The 22,689-nt window shown below is 43.7% G+C and overlaps 1 protein-coding gene across 6 annotated transcripts in view; it reads left to right on the top strand.

The window, feature by feature from the left end:
* Nucleotides 1–22,689, top strand: part of MICU1 (mitochondrial calcium uptake 1) — a 131,640-nt gene that overhangs the window by 15,550 nt on the left and 93,401 nt on the right. For 5 of the 6 annotated variants that reach the window (XM_033149118.1, XM_033149122.1, XM_033149120.1 and 2 more), the window contains exon 2: nt 1,797–1,963. In XM_033149118.1, coding sequence (XP_033005009.1) covers nt 1,803–1,963 — 161 coding nt within the window. In that variant the 5' untranslated portion in view covers nt 1,797–1,802. The remainder of the gene's footprint in view (nt 1–1,796; nt 1,964–22,689) is intronic. The other variant, XM_033149117.1, reaches the window with a different exon arrangement.

Genomic DNA, 22,689 nt, shown 5'->3' with positions numbered 1-22,689 from the left:
AATTGGGATGAAGGCAGTGTTGACTTTGATACTGGTGATGCCAATACTCATTATGGTTAGTGATGATAAAAAGGAAGAGAGGAGGGAATTTGGACAGAAGGCAGTGCTTTGTTGCACACTCACAGTTACGTACAGTCCTAACCATGGTTAAGATGCTAGTAAATTTTTTGTGTACCGTGGGGCTGAGGGTGTAACAGTGGCTTCATTTTTACTTTGGAAATATTGGCAAACTTTCTGTTCAGTAAAAAGAGGCGTATTTCAGAAAAGGCAGCAAATTCGCTTGTGTATTTCCCACGTAAAGAATTTCAGTAAACTATGTCCATTAGATTGTGGCTTTGCTATTAAAAGTCTGGCACCTCTGGGTATTCAGCAAGATGGAAACACCATGCCTCATAGTAAAGGTGCTTACATACCGGAAGTCATTATTATTTCAACTGTTTCCATTTTTGCAGTTCCCACAGGTGCCTCTTAAATAGATTGTTGATTGTGCTTGGACACGATGTTTCCACTTTAAAGATTTCATGTTTAAATACCACTTAGGTCAATAGCCAGCTTTCCACTGCATCTGGCCATTGGGTTAATTTTTGTTGGTTATAAAAGATGAGCTTTCTAAAGGAAAATCTTAATTACAGATGAATCCCAATAGACAGTAGTAGCCAAATTTAGGATTTTACACTCTTTAGACAGGCCGCCTCAGCTGAACTGCTATCCCCCCCTCCACCTTACCTAGAGCTGAAACTTAGGCAAAATGATCTGCTTTTTTGCTTTGAAAAGATGTAATATGCATAATGAAAATAAGTGTGCTTTGAGAGTCAAACATGCCTGTGGAATTTAAAAAAGTCATCATTTGTTGAGGCTGTGGGCTCCTGAGGCCTGGAGGCTTAACAAAGACTTGATAATTGCACACTGGGGTCTTGCCTCTCCATCTTGGGAGATAGAAGTGTTTGAATAGTACCTCTGCCTGCCTTGTGAAGTGCTTGACGATTCACCATTGTAATAGCAGGGTCATGACACGAGTGCTAGACAGAAATGTGTGCCACTAGATTAGGGTCAGACTTTCTGACTTCATAGCAGATGCTGCAGCCAGCACCTGTGCAATGTAGGCTAAGAATTCATAATGCCAGGATTCAAGCTGGGATCTTCTTAGGCTGTGAATCACTGGCTTCCCCTCTCTGAGGCGATAGGCTGAAGCAGTGCTGTCCTGCCTGCCCATTCATGCTTCCAGGTCCAGGTTCTGTGTTAGTAGGACCTAGCCTTTCTGTGGCCTCTTGGCCTTTCCCCATATGGAGATGCTTGTCAGTCTACCTTCCTGCTCCTCCTCTCCTTGCTTGTCAGCATTATCCTTTGGAGCAGCATTGCCTACATCCTCAGTCCAGCCTCCATCTTTTACATGGGATCTATGTCCCAGACCTCAGTCTCTGACTGGTTTTGCTGCAGGATTCCCTCCTCTTCTGGATCTCCCCCAGTTTTCCATCCAACACTTGTCCCGCTGCTGTTATGACTTGCAGTTCAGCTTCCACATTTTGGCCTGTTTACAACCTAGCGCAGGTGGTGGCCCTCCATATGCTGTTGGACTACAACACCCATCATCCCTGACATTTGGCCATGCTGGCTGGGGCTGATGGAAGTTGAAACTAAGAAATATCTAGAGGATTACAGGTCCCCCACTCCTGAACTTAGTGGCTGCACGTGCATGTGGTTCCTTGTCCCCTGAAAGACACCCAATTGGACAGTTATAATGCAAAATATTCAGCTCTCGCCGTGGTGCCCTCCTCATCGCACTCTTTGCTTTCCTCCCCAGGATGTTGCGCTTCCGCCTTCTCCCCGCTGCGGCTGGTTTAGCTGCCATTTCTAGACGTCACTATGGAACAGCGCATTCCCTCCACGGCCGGCGTAGGCTCATGATGGTGGCTTTTGTAGGGACAACAGCTGTAACGGCAAGCGCTGGACTTCTTTGGAAGAGGTAAGTGCTTCGAACTGCCATTGCATCTCCCTTTGGCTTTCAAAACTAAACTTCAGGCTGTTGCTTTGATAACAAATTACTGTTTGTAGTAGCCATTAAGCTGATTTTGAACAAATCTTGCTCCTTGATTGTGCAGTGCAGCTGCCATTCTTTTTGCTCTATTTGAGCTGACAAAGAAAGGGGCAGGTCCAGTAGCTACCGGGGTTGTGCTCCACATCCCTTCAATTGCCACCCTTTCCAAGCTGGCTGTATGGTGTGCTGCTTTTTTTTAATTTTATGCTAATGAACACAAAAGCAGCACATATAAGCCATCTTATTAGCAATGGTGGAGGAAGAGGAGTGTGGAGGGAAGTGCATCGCCCCTGGCAGCGCGATCCCGGTGGGGTGCCACGCCCCTGCAGGCAACACGCCACGCGCCAGCCCTGCCCCCGCCTGCTCTCCGCCCCCTGGTGCCGGAGCATGAATCTCCACCACTGCTTATTAGTTAGCTGCATAAAGGAGAGAAGTCACAACTGCAACACTATTGCATACTTCTCCCTTTTCGTGTGACAAAGAAAAGGTATAGAAGGCTTGTTCCATGTGCAGAATGGCACTGATAATATGGGCTACATATCTGAAGTGCTAATCTTTCAACCACTTCTTTATGTCCAGTGTATTTTCGTCAATGAGTTGGGCAAGCCGAAGGAAGCTCTCGTCAAATATGCTTGAATGGTTTTAAGGGCATTTTCTTATCCTGTTGTATAGTATTCTGAAACCACTTGAAGCAGCATGTTGGCTCTGCCCTGCATAGTGGCTAAGTGTAGTTGCTGGTTTTTCTTGGAAACAGCTCCTTCTGTAACTTGACTGGGAAACAATTTGCTTATTGTTAATGCCACAGAGACATATTCAAGCCAAATATGCTTTCCTGCCTGCAGAGATGCTACCTAGTCCCAGTTTCCAACTTAGAGAAGAGTTGTGGAGAAAATGTCTCTGGCAGTGGATGGGAAAGATGCGGCCCTTTATTTGAGGTTGGGAAAGGGCTAAGGTGCTGTTTCACTGCCCCTCACTTTCTCTTTGCTGTAATCCACTTGGAAAAGTAACTGCCCACATTTAACATATTTAAACACACCTCTTACCCTGGTCAAAAAAAGCCAGTTTTCATTTCATTCTTTTTTGGAGACTATGGGTTCAATCCTAAGCACGTATACACAGAAGCAAGCCTTGCTTGGTTCAGTAGGATTTCCTAAGTATGCTTAGGATTGCAGCCTCAGGGACCTTGGATTTTGACTCTTAAGGGAAGGGAATTCCACTGTTGAGCAGCCAGTACGAAATCTCTTGGCACATAGATGTTAACATTAAGAGGACCTTCCTTGTCTATGTTAGGGGTCATGATACGACAAAGGCAGACCTAAAAGAAATGGGAATAAAGAAAAAGGAATTCTCAAGCACTTGTTTAAACACCTGAAGTCAGAAGCCTCTCAAGGTTATGTAAACTTCCGGAGGGGGATCCTTCTAATTGGGAACAGTAACTAATTCAAAGTGAGACTTTGTATAAATATTCTATCAGGGAAGTTCACCCACTGCAGAGGCAATATAACGCAGTGCTTGTTTTCCTTCAATTAGTTAAGCAAATATGCTTTCATCGGTATATGAATCCTTGCTGTGCTGCAAAACTGCAACCTCCTCAGGGGTGGGAGGATAGTGGTTTTGCTTCTTATTTTTCAAAACTTCCCTTGCATTGCACAGACTGTGATGATATGTGACACTAATAAGGAGTGTGTGGCTTCCAATATTCCAGTTAACCTTGAGTAGTCTATTTCTAGAGCTGTGGCACTTAATCAAGAGTTCAATGAGAAGGCCCATTATAGTAATCCTTGTCCACTGCAGGGGGCCCCTCTCTTTGTGCCTGAAGATGAATTGGATTTGTGGGCTTTTCTACAATGCTAATGACTTCTTGGGGAAAACACTTCTTTTAACTACCTTGGTGTGGTGTGTATTTCTTTCTTCCTGTTGGTTTCCCAGGGATTAGTATTGCTTGTGAATCTGGATCAGAAAGTGTGTTCACAACAGAAATTAACTTCAGCTGCATGGGCATCCTCACACATCACAAATCAACATTTGTGCTCTCTAATGCCGAGGGTAAAGCACAGTATAGGTGCCTGACTCCGTGATTTCAAAACTTGTTGCCAAAGAGTCATTTGCAAATTAACTGTGCCATGGATCTGCTGTAAAAATACATGGATTCAGCTTTTAAAATCTGCATGAGTTGACTGCATGGCTATTCAAGAAATACTACATCTAGTCCTTTCCCCCAAATCCTCAGCATGCTATCCAATCATTCTCAATAGTCTTTACTGCTACCTTATAAGGTAGGCCACTATTATGAACTCTGTGCTCTTATGGTGGGGCACGCAGGCTGAGGCTTAGAGTGCAGTGATCTTCCGTAAGCACATAGCACAAGTGAAACTTAAGCCAGGGACTTTCTCCAACGTGGAGCACATTCTCTTTCCTACTGTATGCTGGTTGTAGTGTTACTGTTGCATTTCACCTTAGGTCAGGCGGTGATCTTCCAGCTGGAAGACCAAAGGCAGTGTTGGATTCTGGTCATGTGTTGGAACCCATAAGAGAAAGCAGGAAAAGTTGCTGGACCACGGACAGCTCCGAGTGAGCAGCTGGCTGCAACAAAGGTTGAGACCAGGCTGAGGCCTTTTATACCTCTGGTCTCCAGCCTGCTTCCTGTTGAGAGAACACCAGAGCCTCAAAGGGCCAGCACTCTGGCCTTAAGATGGGCACTCTTCTTCTTTTTTCACAGCCTCCCCCGTGGAGTGCTTCCGGTGCTGCCAGACTGGTGGTGCATATTGGGAGTTATCTGGTTCTTCTGACTCAGGGGAATATGTCTGTGAGAATCCAGGTTCTGGCCCTATGAGCCCAGGTGGTCTGGTGGGTTCCTATCCAACTGCCTCAGGTGCAATGGTCCCGCTATCTTCCACAGTCAGCTCTTTGCTCTGACCCAGATCCAGCTCCCCACCTGGGGCCTCTGTAGCCCCTGACTCTGTGTCCAGATCACACAGAGCAGTGGTGAGGAACTTCAGGCATGGGGGTCGAATGCCTCTCTTTCTATCTTCCCAGAACTTTTCCCGGGCCACATTCCTCATTGGCCCTGCTTCACACAGTGAATGTTTTCTCCTGGGTGGACTGTGTCCTTGGAGTCAGATTATGCCTTTTTTTGTCTGGTTGGAGGATGGACAGCTGTGTGTGTGTGTGTAGCCGGCCGCGCGCAACACACACACACACACACACAACACACTGAAACAAGCCTACTGTACAAACGTAAAACTTACATTTCTTGCCCCGTTTTTGCTTTTAGCCTCACCCACTCCTGGCATGTGGGCCCTTGGAAGGTTGCCCAGAAAGAAATGTAGCCCTGCGGCTGAAAAACATTCCTCTCCCCTGGCATAGAACGATTGGGCATGGTTTTCTATGCAGTGCTTGAGTCAAAAGTATTTTCTGTACCAGGCTAACAATAATGTTTTCCCAGTTGTGGCTTAACAAGGTTTTCTAGGAGGGGAAGCTGTGGGACAGGAGCTGGAAGAGGCAAGGCTAAAGTTAAGATGTGATGCTTCAGAAGTTCTTCCCAGACAGCTTTCTGCCTAGACCAATTGTCATATCAGTGGTAAAGGTGCCTAGTCATTACCAGCTGCAAATACACAGTCTGTTGATGGGCAATAGAAGCTGCTGACAAAATGACACTTGCAGTTCTTAACCCATCTAGGGAAAACATTTCTAACATTCTGGTTGGCTGAAATGGGAGTTGTCTTTCACGAACGGAAATACATCTGTAAGGGTACATGATGCAGTTTCAGAGCGGACTCCCCCCACCCACCCATAAGGTTTCATAATGGCAATAGAAGTAACCTAGGAACATGGATATTGAGAGATCTACTTTTACAAGAATGAAAGCCAGTTGTTATCTCAGCTATATGAGGCTGAGGTGAGAGCAATTACACCTTTACAGTGGAGGGCAATTTTTTTTTCTATAAATGGGAATTAAGGCTCTTGAACAGTGACAGGCATACTAATCTTGCATCTAGTTTGTTCATTGCTAGAAGGCATTTATCCTTGCCTAAGTTCCATGTCTACGGCTGCAGTTTTTCTTCAATTCCCTAGCCTCTTCCCATCGCCAATACTACTGGGCGGGAAGAAGGCTTCATTAAGTGGTAGGGCTTCTTGAGGTTTTCAAGCAGCGACTAAGGAAGGCTGTTCTCTGTGGGCTAGATTTTCTGTAACACACTCATTCACTCCACCAAGCCTTGTTTTGAATATTAATGCATATGTTGCATGCCAGGTAGGCATCTGCCTAACAGTTGTGTTCTTCTTGTGAACAGCACGGTCCTAAAACACAGGGAGGCATTTGGCGGACATATTGTTGGATGTTGTAGTTGATCGTAATTGCTTAGAATATGTCCACCATATACTTTATTAGCAGCCTTTTAAAGCCATTCTCAGTAGCCCACAAACATTTCTGACTTTCCCCAGCTATGTGTACACTTGGGGTATGTAGATGACCTGAGAGCACCCTGGAAGGGAGTCTTGCTCATCACAAGTGACCCAAGCCAGTGGCTATTTGCAAGACTGGGTCATAGGCACTTATCTTCTTTCAAAAGTTAATGTGTGTGAGCTGGTCCCTCATATGGTTATTTTCCAGATACAGCTGATGGTTGTCCCTAGTTTAGTAGTATTGTTCTGCACCTGCAGAATCCTGTCCGATTTACTTGCCCTGAGCTAGTATGTGGACCATCCTCAGAGTTGCTACAAGTATGACTTTGAGTAAATATTCTTTCTCTTCCCCCCAAATTAAATAGAAAACTGACAAGACTAAGAATCTGCATAGGTGGTTCAAGTGTTGGTGTATAGGTTCTTCCTGGAGCTCTGGGTTCAAAGAGGATTGGAGGACATCCTAAAGTCTAAAGTCTAAAGTAATGTTAGTAACTTAGCTTCCCTTACTTCTGTTGTATAGCTGAGGGCAAGAAACTTACTCATACATTGCCACAGGAAAATAAAAAGTCTCTCGCTGTGTGGCACAATTGCATCTGACTCAACAGATGGGTATTGCTTGTCGGGCAGAGGGCTTTTATTAGGTGCATTGGAATATTATGGCTGTGCATGTTTAATGACTCATTCGGAAATCAGTAGCATAATTGGTGTTTTATTATTAGAATGAAGTATGCTTTGAGGTGTAGTAATTGTGCCCACGCCAGTTTCTTCACCTGAAGCAAGGAAACTGCTGCAAGTAATTCTAAGATGAAAATGTCCATGCCCCATGTATTAGTGGCAAATGAATTTTCTTTGAACTCCAAACTCAGGAACTTAAACGTCTGTTTTTTAATTCTGTCTGTTGGTTTTTCTAGAGCAGCACGGGCACCCTCTGGTGGATAACATGGGTAAAACAACTTCTAAACTGTTGGCTGTTGGTAAATCCTGTTTAGGGAACCACAATCATGCTAAGAATGTTGATCCCTCCAGAAGGCTTAATGCTACATAACACATCTCTTTGGATCAAACCTGGAGATTTGCTCATGAAATCAGTTAATCCCTATTTCCTTTTTGACCTCCTTACTTACCTGTATCTTCCAACCCAGAGGAGTTTTCCTTTTGCCTCAATACCACCTGCTGCGTTTGCTGTTGTGAATTGTAAGGATAGAGTCAAGCTTGTTGCACTCTGACCTGTCGAAAAATATGCTTATGATCTTGGCTTGCTAAAGACATTCCACTATGAATCGGCTGGCACTGTGTCCCTTTTGAAGCCTGTGTGGCAAATACGTCTTCTGCCTATTAAAAGTAAACAGTATGCTGCTGCCAGTTGCCAAGGGAAGCTGGAAGCAGAGTGATTGAAAAGCTCGTAAACAAAAACTCCAGACTGATCAAAGCATAACAAATATGCGAGAGCTGCAATCCAACAGTTGCACACCCCTACGATGCATTGATTTCAGTAAATCGTGAGTACTTGCAATCCATTTTAGCATTGGCATCCAATCGTTATGCATTCTGCAGATGGCTGGCATCTATCTCAGCTGTGTTGCCTACGAACATCTGCAGGCAGCCTCCAGGAAACTGGCTAATTTGTTTCTTTGGTGGCTTTATTAGATTTTTATTACGTAACTGGGGAGTTGAATTTATAGGCTTTTTCGAAGTAAGGATCCTTATATTGCTCTTATCTGTACACTTCTTAAAATTATAACGTCTGCTTGCGACACATGTGCAAGCATAGCATGATTTACATCTGGTCCACTAGCGGGCATCAGTAACATCTGTTTTTCCAAACAATAGTCCATCTACCGCTGCCTGCATTTAATTGTGTTGTCCTGTGGTTTGCTGTATCTGGCCTTGTGAGGTTAATTGTATTTGTCCAGAATAACTCAGGAAATAACCTATAACCATATCATGAGTAACTGCACGGCTTTGGCAGACACTTTCTTTGTCTGGCTGTGTGTGAGGATAACGTACAGCAAGGCCAGTGATAAACTTGTAGTGAAAAGTTTATCAATAACATTGGTTTGGTGCGGATGCAATGTACCTGCTCTTTGAACTGTGTAGCTACGGTAGGAGAACAGGGTTATATGAGATTCTCCCCCTCTTCCTCTCTAATGCATGGTTTCTCTCCTCCTTTTTTGTTTTCCGTTTTAAGGGGACACCCGCACTAACCAAAATGTGAAAACCTCTTTCAAACCGTGGTTTTCAAGTTACCTATGAGTAGAATTAACATCAGTACATATATACTATGAATTTAGTGTCGAAAGGGAGACAGGAAGAAAATTCCTATGTTGAGGGGAGTAAAAGAAGGAGAGAATCTATCTGTTGGAGGAAAGAAAGGAACTCTCGCAACCTCCTCTCCTAGTTCTGGTTAAGAGATGGTGACTGTTACATCTGACTGGGTCTCAGTCTGAATGATTTTCATAGTAGAAGCAGAAGGTTTAGTAAATATTCTCTCTGTTTGGAAAATCTGACTCTTCTCCACCTCCATTCCTTCTCCTCCTAGGACATAGCACCCGTCCTTCTTTTTTAACTGAGGCATTTTCCATCTCTATTTCCTGCTACAACAGCCCCTCAGTTTATGCCAGATTTCTGGCAGATGGGTTTTCCTCCCCACAAATATTTCTTGCATTTTTTTTTCTGTTTGGGAGGCAGGGAAAGGTTTCCGTCACCATCATATTTAAAAGCTTATGATTTGCATAGTGTAGATTTTTTGATCCAGTCCTTCTGTGTTGGTATATGTCACAATTTGAGTGAGTGTGAGGGCTGAGCAAGCAGTTCCTACAATTCTCTACCATTTACTATTGCAGGGAGAAGTTGCTGATTTGAATAACATGATATTATATAACACTTTGCTTACCGTTCATTGCAGGGCTGTTCCTCTTTCAGTCTTTGTCAAAGCAAATATTTAGTTTACACTGGGGTGTTTCACATACTTCAGTTCTCCAGGATTCGTGAAAATTTGCTCCCCCAATTTTTCACTTTTATAGAGTTCTTACAGGATGGCAGTTTGTGTGCATGTTGAAATGCTTGGCTAATATTTATATAAATTTTGCATGGCATTTCTGTGAAGTTGTTGCATGATTACTTGAGACCCTGGGTTTGTCTAGTGGTCCAAATTGAATATTGTCTGGCAGCAGCTCTTTCAGATTTCAGACAGTACCGGTATTTCTGCCCAGTCATACCTGCAGGTTGCTGGGGATTGACCCAGAAGGCTGTATCCAAAGCAGATGTTCTGTCACTGAAATTTGGCCCTTCCTCATGGATGGAGTACTATATATTCCAGCTGGTAGAAGTCTTATAAGGTATCAGCGGAAGTCCTTACCCCAGCCTTGCCTACCAGGGTCTCTTTCATTGGTAATGCCCGTGGATTGAACTTGAAATCCTTCTGCCTGCACATAATTGCTCTACTACTGATCTGTTGTCCCTCTTATGACCAGGTGATAAACTCTGCTATTCTTTCTCTTTCACCCCACCAAGCTCAGATCTTATTATTATTATTAGATATTGTTCAGTGTTTCAGAATCCCATCTTAGATAGGACTTTACTCTCTTTTATATACAGAAAGTGGACTGATGAGGAACCACTGCTCTATAGGTGAAATGCAGCTTTCCAAGCCTTCCTGGTTAGCCCTATATTATTCCTCTGCACCCTCTTCACGTGCTTTTGCCTGCCTAGCATGTGGCTTAGAAATGAGGCATGCCTCTTATTTCCTGGATAGAAGAGGGTTCCTGGTGTGTGTGGCCTCCGGCTTTGGTGTGACTGGAATGTAGCTAAACATACAAAGGTAGGAGTTCCAGCAGTTGTTTTGCTCACCCTGGCCCTGCCCATCACTGACACGCAGCTCCTGGAAAGTTGCCCGCAAGAGAGTACAGACCTCGGGCTGGAAAACGTTCCCCACCCCTTCATTATAGTAATCACACTGTTGCATTGCATTAATCCCACTATTGTAGAGTTGGGCAAAATATGGGCACATATACAACCATCTGCCTAATTTCAGTAGGGATCAGTTCAGACTTATCCACCCCTCCTGCATCTGGATGAGAAGGAAGAGAGGGATGGAGGGAGAGAAGGAAGTGATAGAAAGAGACATGCGGCTCCCAACAGATTACCCTTAGGGAAATGTGGCCCATTACAGAAAAATGTGTGTGTCTTTCCCAACTGTTGGGTACTCTTGAGACCCTAGGGAGACATGGCTCTCCCCTTGAAAATCCGAGTGTACTTTGAGAGAGGCAAGGAGGAAATCCCTAGGCTGCCTGTGGCTTTCAGTCAAACAGACTTGGGCAAATTTGTTTACGGTCTAGCTCTGACATCGCTAATTATTGTGTAGGTGTGTGAGCAAGGCTCTTCAGTGCAACTGCAAAGGCATTTAAGGCAGTGGCATAATTGCATAATTTAACATGCCGTGTTAAAAGCAAGGATGTTTTTGTGCATCCAGGTGGTGACTAATGAGCTGTGTGGCACTGCTGTACATTTGCAAGTGGGAGATGAATCTAGCTTGGGAAGAAACAGAAAATCCTGCTATAGTACCTGAAAGTCAGCTGGGGTTCTGCTGTTTCTGGCTTACCGTATATACGCGAGTATAAGCCGACGCAAATATAAGCCGAGGCACCTAATTTGACCACAAAAAACTGGGAAAACTTATTGACTTGCGCATAAGCCGAGGGTGGGAAATGCAGCAACTACTGGTAAATTTCAAAAATAAAAATAAATAAAATTACATTAATTGAGACATCAGTAGATTAAATGTTTTTGAATATTTATTTCAAAGAAAAACAGGGGCAAGGAGTTCCATAGGCTTGACTCTGCACCACAGGAATAAGCGTTTTCTTTTATTTGCCCCCTCCCCTCTTCCAACAGTTAGGCTTTCCTTTTTATTTCTTTGGTGTATTTTATGTCCAATATTTCCATCCCCCTACAACCTCTATCAATAAATGGGACTGATTCCTGAGTGTGAGGGGGTTTATTTTCAGGCCCTTTTCTTCCCTCCCCAAAGAACCCTCCCTTCCCAAACAGCCAAGCTGTGAATGGATCCAAAGGAAGATAAGAGTTGCAGAGCTCCTGTGACCTTGCCTCCTCCTGGGCTTTGCAGAGAGGAGGGGGGCAAGAGCCTCTGTTCCTTGACTTGGGGGTCCTCCCTGCACCCTCCCCTTCATCCCAGGGATCCCCCTCTTCTCCCCAATGGACCCTTTGCAAGATGAGCAGAGACTCACTGGATTCAGGAGGCGCCAGGGATGCAGCACATGCAGAAGAGAGAGACAAAGGCCCCCTCCTCCTTTTGTAGGTGGGCTTGGTATTTCCTGACCTCTCTAGGAATCCCACTCAATCCTTTTTAACCCTTGGCAAGCCAGTGCCCCCAGCTTCTCTGATCCTGTCCTGTGCCTTTTGCAGGAAAGAGCTTCTCTCCACTTCTCTCCCCCCCCCAACTGACAGAGGGGGAAGCATTGTGCAGTGCTTCTCCGATCCTCCATTCTGTGCCTTTCTGCTGGTGAGTGGAGGCAGAGGCGTCTTTACCCTTCCAGCTTGTGTCTGGAGGCGCTAGGACCTCGCAGACAGCTGCAAACGCACGGGATGGGATCCTGCGGGATCGGAGAAGACGTGTCTCAGATCTCCATCCTGCGCATTTCCTGGTGGGGTGGGGGGGGGTGGGGAAGCGGAGAGAAACTCTTTCTCTCTGCTTTTCCTACCCAACCACCTCGCAGACAGCTGCAAACGCACAGGACGGGATCGGAGAAGATGCCCCCGTCCTGCACATTTCCCGGTGGGGTGGGGGGAGGGAGAGGGAAGCGGAGAGAAGCTCTTTCTCTCTGCTTTTCCTTCCCCACCGCCCGCCTCACTTGCGCATAAGCCGAGGGCGACTTTTTCAGCCCAAAAAATGGGCTGAAAAAGTCGGCTTATGCGCAAGTATATACGGTATTTTAGGAAGTGTGTTCCTATGGGCAAGGCACACACTTCTTCTTCTTGTTTACTGTCCTAAGTTTTAACTCCTTTACTTTGAAATCCTGCAGGTTGATTCACTGGTCAGAGCTGTCACATATATATAACTGGTTCACTGTGAATTTGGTGTTACTTGTTGTGTGGACCTTGGGCTCATGTGGTCCCATTCCTCCTGTGCTCTTATTCTTTTATTTTTGTTTGTTTGTGCTACATCTTAGTGAGCAGACAATGGCTTGCACTTGCCTTCCAAGCCAGACTTGGAAACCATGATTTGAATGTGGTTTCCTATTCTGTTGTTGGTGGACAAGAGCAAACCAGATTTTGCCAGATGTAGTGTCACCTTTTGGTTTGAGCAGGATAGGTGCAGCATTTAGGGAACAACAGAGCATACAAGCCAAAGGCTTACTCAGGTAAGAGCAAACCTTGGTTTGCCATTGTATGTGTACCAACCCAGTTATACAGGCAGGTGGGTAAAAACGGGTTTTCAGGTTCAGAACATGTTTTAATCCTGTATGATAAGTTTTGATTCTGGGCAACATTAACCTAAATTGCTTAGAAGGGCAGGAATTAACCAACCAACCTGTTCTTTCACCACAAGGATTTCCACTTGCACAACAGAACTTTTCTCTTCCTCCTCTCACCGTGCGGGCCTGAGCTCTTCCTAAAACTGCTCTGGTTTAGGGGGTGCAGAGGGGAGGGGGGGCAGTTTTCTTGCACAAGCATAAACCCTTGTGCTGATGGAGCAAGAATACTGCCCCAATTTCCACTTGTTTGCTTTGTGCATGGAAGAGTCCTTATAACAGAATTCTGTATCACCTCTAGATCTCATAGGAAGGTACACTGTGACATCTCTTTGATGGAAAAATCATTTGGAATTTGCTTTGCTTTGCACAGCAAGTTTTTGGTACCTCACAGAGAAATCAGGGACTGAAACTCATCATTTAAAGTATTTAGTTGCTGTATAAGAACATAAACCCACAAACTAAAAACAACATAAAAATATTAATGGAGAATAGGTGGTTCTCATCTTCACTCTCAAAGTATAGGTTTTAAAGTTACTAGGTGGCACACCAGTCTGCAATTCTAATTCCACAATTGCTAATGAAATCCGTTCTATATAATTCTGTAATGCTATGTTAGTGCTCATAGTCCAAAGGTGTACCTCATAAAAAGTCAATGCCAATGGTAGCTGATGAGCTTTGAAAATGTATGTTTGCAAACTGGGGACAGCAGAGCAGAGGTAACAGCATAATGACTGTTTTCTGGGGATAATATTGTGCTTCACAGTGAGTAAAGGATAGTTTTATTGCTCAAGTTAGCTAGCTAAGCTTTTAACTTCCTGGTATATGTACTTTAGACCCATCATCAGCTAGCTCTGTATTAGCATGTCTTCATCAGCAGGAAACAGTTTAAAAATACCTAATGAGCAGGAGGGCTACTGCACATTTGACAGTTTTATATGGTACAGTGTAAGGGAATTTCCATTCCCAGTAATATGATACAGATACAAATCTTTCGGGAAATGCCTTAGTCTGAGCATATAGCTCTGAAAATCCAGCATACTTGGCAAAGTGACCTTGCCATCCCCATTTCATATAAATCATGTTTCAGTCATCTTCTATACACACAGGCAGGAATTCAGTTACTTCATCCCCATCCCCCACATAATTGTCTCTACTAGGACTAGATTAGAAATATATTTCAGTTCCCACCTCATGTGAATGGGCAATCTCAGTGAGGAGCAGGTGGGGGCTACTCAGGGATGTTCTCTGAATCTCTTGACACCAGTGAGTGGGCCTGGACAAGGGACTGGTGGTGGAAAGATGAATGTTAAGGAATGCCTGTGGTCTCTATTTGGTAAGTGCTGTGGCCAATGTCCCATCTAGTGGGAAGAGAGTTTCAGAATTCAAGGGTCTTATTTAATACTTTAGACTTCTGTGTTCAGGGAAACTGTGGTCTCTTGGAAGCATCTGTGTAGTCCAGATTCTGTTTACTGCAGTGACCAGCCAGATGCCTCTGGGAACCCCAAGAGCACAATAGCCCAGCAACTGTTCTTTCCCAGCAAACTGATATTCAGAGGTTCCTGGAGGCAGAGTATAGGTTTCATGCCTAGATTTGTACATCATCAGAGAAGTTGATGGCTGATCCAAGTGTTTTCAAAGGCAATAAAGGATAGGAAAACAGATTGTGGCAGTGGGTTGTCCTCTTTTTCAGTTTCAAGCTTCAAAATATTGTTTTCTCATTTTGGGCTATTGGACTAGGAGCTAAACTGAAAACACATATCGCTGGGCAGAAAAACATGGCCTACAAAGTAAACCTGGAGAGGAAATCATGGTGCACACTATATACTATTTGTATTTTAAAGCATTCCCCAGTGGTGGTAAATGTTCTCCAGAGGAGCTACACAGCTAGCTCTCATTTCTCAGAGCGAATTGTAGATTTTCACAATACTGTGGCACTTTAGTGCTAAAACAGATATTGCCCAGTTGTGGATTTGACATGTGGAATACCTCCCAAGAATACATATGAGAATTTTTTCCCTCCATGCCAGCCTGAATACAGCATTCCGCAGAAGACAAAACACAACTGAATAGCAACTTGTCCTTTTTATGAGCCCAATTGACATGCAGTGAGCTTCCCTAGTGTTTTGCCTATTTGCAAGGCAATTGGGCCCCTTGTGCGGCTTTTTGAAACTGTCCTGACAATCGTAGCCAAGTGCAGCTCTGTTTGGATTTGAAGAATGAGCACTTTCCTCTTGGACACAGAGTTTTCATGTTTTAATGCACTAATGGGCTTTTATCACTTTGGTGCAAGGAAGAATTTACATCCTCTATCAGTCGGAAGCTGCGCCGTATTCCTATTTAAAACTCCTGGCACAGTTCCTAGGAGCCTCCATGATCACATCACCCTTTTCTGTAGATCTTTTTGAAAATTAAATTAAAGCCTCATTAAAAAAGAAGTACAGGGGCCTGGCTGGTGATTGAATGCTCATTGTTCTTGTCCCGTTTTATGGGGATACCTATTAATGAACTTACCTTGGGGCTGATAGGAAGATGTGGTTAAGAGAGTTGGTTGCGAACCAGATAGGCCCCCATTTGCATCTCACCTCTGCCTGAGCCTGAGTGAAATTGTCCTTAGATAAGCAAATATCTCTTAGCCTCCCACTGCAATATAGGGATATTAATTGCCATAATTTCTGATGCATAAGCTTTATGATCTGGCTGCAATACTTTACCTTCCATTATTATTGTCACCAGTGGAAAAGACTGATAAAAACAGAGCCTGTAGAAAATACTATTAGAGTCTCTCTGTGTTTCTGCTGATGTGATAACGAGCCAAGCTCTGGAATACCCTGATCAAAACTGTGCAATAGTAAGTCTTCATATCATTATTAGGGATGCCCAGTAGTGAAGTTGGAGTCCAGAACAAGCGCTCTGGGCCATGTTTGCTGAAGCGATAATATGGCTGCATAAATCATATTTTGTAGGTAGTCAATAATGTGAGATGTATTGTAAAGCAAATCGAAGATTGATTATTCACTGCATAATGTTCCCAATGGTTTCAATTACAAGTTTGTTGGTTTTTATAAGAGTATTAAAATGTAGAGATAGCCACTTATGTGGAATTATTCTTTAACAAACTCATTCAGATAAGCATCTTTCCCCATCCCCGACACTCATATAATTGCCTAGATTCCTAAATAATTAATTTTCTTAAAATAGAGGTTCCCTCTTTTTAGTACTAACAGATGTGTGGGCAAATTCGTGCAGGTGATTAACTGCATTATCCTGCATATGTTTGCATTGAGGTCCTATTCAGTAGGTCTTACTCCCAGGAAACTGGGTATAGGATTGCAGACTTAGGCTGCACATTCAGAACTTGTTGGAATGTACTTCCAAGGAGATATGAATAGGATTTCACTGTAAATCTGGTTTTCCTATATTGCTTTGCCCAGCACCCTATGAGCCAATAACACTACTTCTCAGCAGAAGCTTCATAAATTTTTATGATTTACATTATTGTAGATGCTTTGCTGTTTTATCATTATAACCTAGGCATATGTTAATTTGCATTCATAATGGTGACTTTGTTTAAAGGACGCTGGCAGCATTTCTCTACGATTTAATACTTCCCTAGTGTTCTGCAGAGTGCTTTAATTTATTAGTGCTTTCAAGTCTGTCACATACACTACGTGTCAGAGGTTGATCAGCAGCTAGCATGAAGAGAAATGGGTGTATGGGTTTTTCCTCTCCTGAAGCAGATGTCCTAGTTTCCCCCCGGTCTTAAATCTGTTTAAAATTCATATATTTGCAATGAGGAAATATGTATGAAGAGCTGGACTTGAGAGGCCATCACTCCTGGGAGACAGCCGTGTTCTTCATGGCTTCCTTGTGATTTCGCAGACTGAGAGTGCATGATGGAAACTTTGTGTGTGTGTGGATATTTGCACCTCTATACCTTAAAAATCAGAGTTGATTCCAGGTCAGAATTGAAAATCTAGCAACTCGCAAATATTTGTGAAAATAGCACAGTATATTGAGGAATGTCTCTCCTACTTAAAATCAGATGCCCATTTCTTACCCAGCCCTGTATTCTGCACTCTTAAATGACTGCCCATATTCCCTTGCTATTGGCTGTCTATAGGGCAACCTTCGAGAACACCAGTGTGGTGCCAAAGGACTCGCTCTTCCCATGAAGGTTTGGCTTTAAAGCTTTAAGCCCCCTCGCCCCAAAACTAAACTTGAATTCACAATTTTTTTGTCTTCTCTTCTCCGCCCTGTCCTACTTTCTGTTGAAATTTACGTAGATTGCAAGAGCTTCTGGAAAGGCACCTTCCTTCTTGCTCATCTTACTCAACAAGGTGCCATGTTTATTTAGTGTAATAAATGCCCCTGCTTGCTCCCCCAAAATACAGTGGTACCCCGCAAGACGAATGCCTCGCACAACGAAAAACTCGCAAAACGAAAGGGTTTTGCGAGTTTTTAGTTGACTCGCGAGACGAATTTGCCTATGCCTGTTTTTCGCAAGACGAATTCGTCTGGCGAGGTACCACTGTAAGCCGGCTTACCTTTTTGCTCCGGTCGGGAGGGGTGTTGTCCGCGTCCGCCATTTTGGATCGACTGTGCATGTCTGCGCATGTCCAGACATGCGCAGTCGATCCAAAATGGCAGACGCGGACAACATCCCTCCCGACCGCAGCGAAAAGGCAAGCCCTCCTGGAGCCGCGCGGCGCCGCGTTGCCGGTCGGGAGGGGGCCGTGGGATCGTGCCCGATGTCGGGCATGATCCCACGGCCCCCTCCCTCCCTCCCGGAGCCGCGCTGCCGCGTTTTAAGACTGCAACGATCGCTGCAGTCTTAAAACGCGGTGGCGCGGAGCTCCGATGCCGGTCGGGAGGGGGCCGTGGGATCGTGCCCGATGTCGGGCATGATCCCACGGCCCCCTCCCTCCCTCCCGGAGCCGCGCCGCCGCGTTTTAAGACTGCAACGATCGCTGCAGTCTTAAAACGCGGCGGTGCGGAGCTCCGATGCCGGTCGGGAGGGGGCCGTGGGATCGTGCCCGATGTCGGGCATGATCCCACGGCCCCCTCCCTCCCTCCCGGAGCCGCGCCGCCGCGTTTTAAGACTGCAACGATCGCTGCAGTCTTAAAACGCGGCGGCGCGGAGCTCCGATGCCGGTCGGGAGGGGGCCGTGGGATCGTGCCCAATGTCGGGCATGATCCCACGGCCCCCTCCCTCCCTCCCGGAGCCGCGCCGCCGCGTTTTAAGACTGCAACGATCGCTGCAGTCTTAAAACGCGGCGGCGCGGAGCTCCGATGCCGGTCGGGAGGGGGCCGTGGGATCGTGCCCGATGTCGGGCATGATCCCACGGCCCCCTCCCTCCCTCCCGGAGCCGCGCCGCCGCGTTTTAAGACGGCAACGATCACTGCAGTCTTAAAACGCGGCGGCGCGGAGCTCCGATGCCGGTCGGGAGGGGGCCGTGGGATCGTGCCCGATGTCGGGCATGATCCCACGGCCCCCTCCCTCCCTCCCGGAGCCGTGGCGCCGTGTTTTAAGACTGAAGCGAGCGAACAGCAGCGCAGCTGTTCGCTCACTGTAGTCTTAAAACGCGGCTTGGCTTGGCTCCGGTGCCGGTCGGGAGGGGCCCCCGGACTTTCCCCCCATAGGAACGCATTAATTAAATTTTAATGCGTTCCTATGGGAAAAGGTGCCTTGCAAGACGAAATTTCCGCAAGACGAAAAGTCTTGCGGAACGAATTAATTTCGTCTTGCGGGGTACCACTGTATAGAAAGTTGAAGTTTTACAGGCATACTCTTCAGCATAGACATGCATAGGATTGCGCTGTGAAATAACTTTGAGCGGTTAACTTTCGTCCTCCTGATGGTATCAGGAATTGCGTTTGCAAAGCAGGGACTCCCTGTGTGTGCCATGCATCTGGGTTCCAGTCTCATAGCTTATGGCCAAGGAGCTTCAGTTACCGTTATCATCAATCCTTTGCACTACAAGTTCTGCGGCTTCATAAAAGAAAGGAATGCAGCCCAGTTCATCACTTGTTGGGGATCAAAAATAAATCAACAGAGCGGAGGCCGAGCAGGTTGTTTGTTGTGAACGCTGCAGTTCTGAAGGCAAAACCAATTTTTATCATCTTTCCTTTATTGCTTTAACTGCTTGTTTATTTTGGGGCAGGGAAGTTAAAAGAATTTTCAGGCTTGTGTGAGAAGCATTTTCTGATCAATATTTTTCTGGGGAGAAAGCACTAGTGCCCTCGTCTTTCATCATACAGTAGAGCAGATGAGGAAGTGTTGAATTCACTTAACAATGTAGACTCAGTCAATATTCTGGAAAAAATGGAATAAAGTAATTTCAGTACAGTTTAGTTGCTTGGGTTTGGTGGAGTCGAGAAAGGGCTAGACTGAGAGAGGCTGCACTGCATTTCCCTTTAAAAATGGTTTGGTTGTTTTTTTTTAAAAAAAATTGACTTGTACAATATACAGCATTCATCTATTTATTGTACAATATACAGAATCTGGTTTTCCCCTAGCAAAGGATATGGTATTTGGAAACTCCAAGAAAAGGAGGCAAGAGAGAGTTGATTACATCTAGCAACTTTTTTTTTTTAAGTTTTTTTATTATTTTCCAATAGAACAAAGAGAAAACACAATATAAACATAAACAGTAAAAACACAAAACATAAACACAATAAAAACAATAAAAACAATAACAATATCAACAAGCATAGAGAACAAAAAACATATACAAACCTCAACGGACATCTGTCTTTGTACTTTCCTTGTTTTTAACTTCTTTGCTGGGGGACTTCCCCTGTTCCCCCCACCGCCTTCAAAATCATATATACGTTGTAGGTAGCTTTATATCTTTTCCCATTAACATTTACCATATTTCTTAATACTCTTAAATTTTCTTAATCCAATATAAATCATAACTTATACAAAGTTTCTTAAAAAAATACTTTATCAATTACGTCATTCGCAAAAGTTATCTTCTAAGCAATTTTATCTAACGTTAACCTGCTAAGCCGATCTTTTGTTTAATTCTGCTCAAATATTTAGTTTTTCAGATTTATCTAGATAGTCCTTAAATTTTTTTCAATCTTGCGACACCTTCTCCTCCCTCTGGTCTCGGATTCTAGCGGTCAGTTCTGCGAGTTCCATATAGTCCATTAACTTCATCTGCCATTCTTCCACTGTTGGGATCTCTTCGCCTTTCCAGGTTCTTGCCAATAGAATTCTAGCCGCTGTTGTGGCATACATAAAAAATACTCTGTCCTGACTGGGTATCTCTTCATTGGTCATGCTCAAGAGAAATGCCTCTGGTTTCTTACTAAAGGTAATTTTCATTACCTTTTTAAGCTCGTTATAAATCTTATCCCAGAAGGCCTTTACCCCTGGACACGACCACCACATATGAAAAAGGTACCTTTCGAAGTTTTACATTTCCAACACACATCCGACATTTTAGAATTCATCTTAGCTATCTTAATTGGTGTCAGATACCATCTATACATCATTTTCATTATATTTTCTCTTAAACTATTACATGCAGTAAAATTGATACCTTTCTGCCACAATCTTTCCCAGTCATCCATCATAATATTATGTCCCACATCTTTTGCCCAGTCTATCATTGTCGACTTAACCATCTCATCTTTCGTATGCCACTCTAGCAACAAATTATACATCTTGGAAAGGTTTTTAGAATTCGGTTCAATCAGTTCTGTTTCCAGTTTAGATTTTTCCATTTGAAAACCAATTTTCTTGTCTAATTTAAATGTTTCATGAACCTGATGATATTGCAGCCAGTCAGGGACTTGATTTTTGACTTGATCATAGCTTTTCAGCTTAAATGAGTCGCCTTCTCGCTGCAATATATCCATGTATCTTAACCAACTTGCAGACATGTTCGGTCTCTTGTAGGCCTTGGCTTCCACTGGTGAAATCCATCTGGGAGTCTTTCTCTCTAACAAGTCTTTATACCTTATCCAAACCTGATACAAAGCCTTTCTTACTATATGGTTCTTAAAAGATTTGTGGATTTTAACCTTGTCATACCAAAGGTATGCATGCCAGCCAAACATATTATCGAATCCTTCCAAGTCCAACACATCTACATTGTCCAATTTAAACCAATCCTTCAACCAGCAAAAGGCCGCTGCTTCAAAATAAATCTTTAAGTCCGGCAGGGCAAAGCCTCCTCTCTCTTTAGAGTCTGTCAGAATCTTAAACTTGATTCTTGGCTTTTTCCTTGCCATATAAACTTCGATAGGTCCCTTTGCCATATCTTAAAACAGTCTAATTTGTCTAAGATTGGTATGGCTTGGAATAAAAACAGCATCCTTGGTAGGACGTTCATTTTAATCGCTGCTATTCTTCCCATAACGACAGTTTTAATCTTGTCCATATTTCCATGTCTTTCTTTATCTCCATCCACAATTTCTCATAATTGTCTTTGTACAGGTTCAGATTTTTTGCTGTAAGATTGACTCCTAGGTATTTTACAGTCTTAACAAAATTAAGTCCAGTGCTCTCTTTTAGTCTCTGTATCTGCTCTAAACTCATGTTCTTACTCAATACTTTGGTTTTCTGCTTATTTAACTTGAAACCAGCTACACGTCCAAAAAGTTCAATTAGTTCCAGGGCTCTGGGTACACTGCTTTCCGGTTCCTGTAGGGATAACATCAAATCATCTGCAAAGGCGCGTAATTTATATTCTTTCTCTCCCACCCTAATTCCTTTTGTCTGTTTATCTTTTCGTAGCATATTTAGAAGGACCTCCAGGACCGTAATAAACAATAAAGGGGAGATAGGGCACCCTTGTCTTGTTCCTTTCTGAACTTCAATTTCCTCCGATATCACACTGTTTATTATTATTTTGGCTCTTTGTTCTGTATAAATGGCCTTAATGCCATTTAAAATCTTTCTCCAACTCCATCTTTTCCAAGTTCTTTTTCATAAATGTCCAAGATATATTGTCAAAGGCTTTCTCCGCATCTATAAACAAAAGTGTTGCATCCGTATTTATGTTTCTTTCCAGTTTTTCCAAAATATCCACAATAATTCTTGTGTTGTTGTTTATTTGTCTTCCTGGTAGGAAACCCGCTTGGTCTTTATGTATATAATCTTTCAACACTCTTTTTAATCTTGTAGCCATAACATTCGCAAAAATTTTATAATCCACATTCAAAAGGGAAATTGGACGGTAATTTTTCATTAGAGTTTTTTCTGTCTCTGGTTTTGGAATCAGTGTGATAAAGGCTTCCTTCCACGTCTCTGGTGCCCTATCTCCTTCTAGAATTTTGTTGCAAATTTCTTTCAAAGGCTGCGATAGCCAATCTTTAAGAGTCTTGTAGTACTTTGCTGTTAGTCCGTCTGGTCCTGGGGCCTTCCCTGATTGCATACTATTAATTGCATCCTCTATCTCTTGAGTCGTTATCGGGTGGTTGAGAGTTACTAATTTTTCCTCTGGGACTTTTTGCAATCCATTCTTTTGCAGAAATCGGTCTATCTCTGATTCTTCTATCTTCTCCTCCTTGTACAGTTGCTTGTAGAATTTTTGAAAACACCATCTGATTTCTTCTGGATTCTCCACAGTTCTTCCATTTACTACTAAATTGGTAATGACATTTGCCTTCTGTCTTTTCTTTAGCTGCCAAGCTAATAGTTTTCCACATTTGTTAGCAGATTCAAATGTTCTTTGCTTCATCATTTTCACTTTCCATTCAATATCTTGGTTCACAATTTTTGCATATTGGGATTGCAAGTAT

This window comes from Lacerta agilis, chromosome 5 (assembly GCF_009819535.1).
Source record: "Lacerta agilis isolate rLacAgi1 chromosome 5, rLacAgi1.pri, whole genome shotgun sequence".
NCBI classification, from domain to species: domain Eukaryota; kingdom Metazoa; phylum Chordata; class Lepidosauria; order Squamata; family Lacertidae; genus Lacerta; species Lacerta agilis.
Note: the sequence above shows the minus strand (reverse complement) of the source record. Positions and strands in the feature narration are given on the sequence as shown.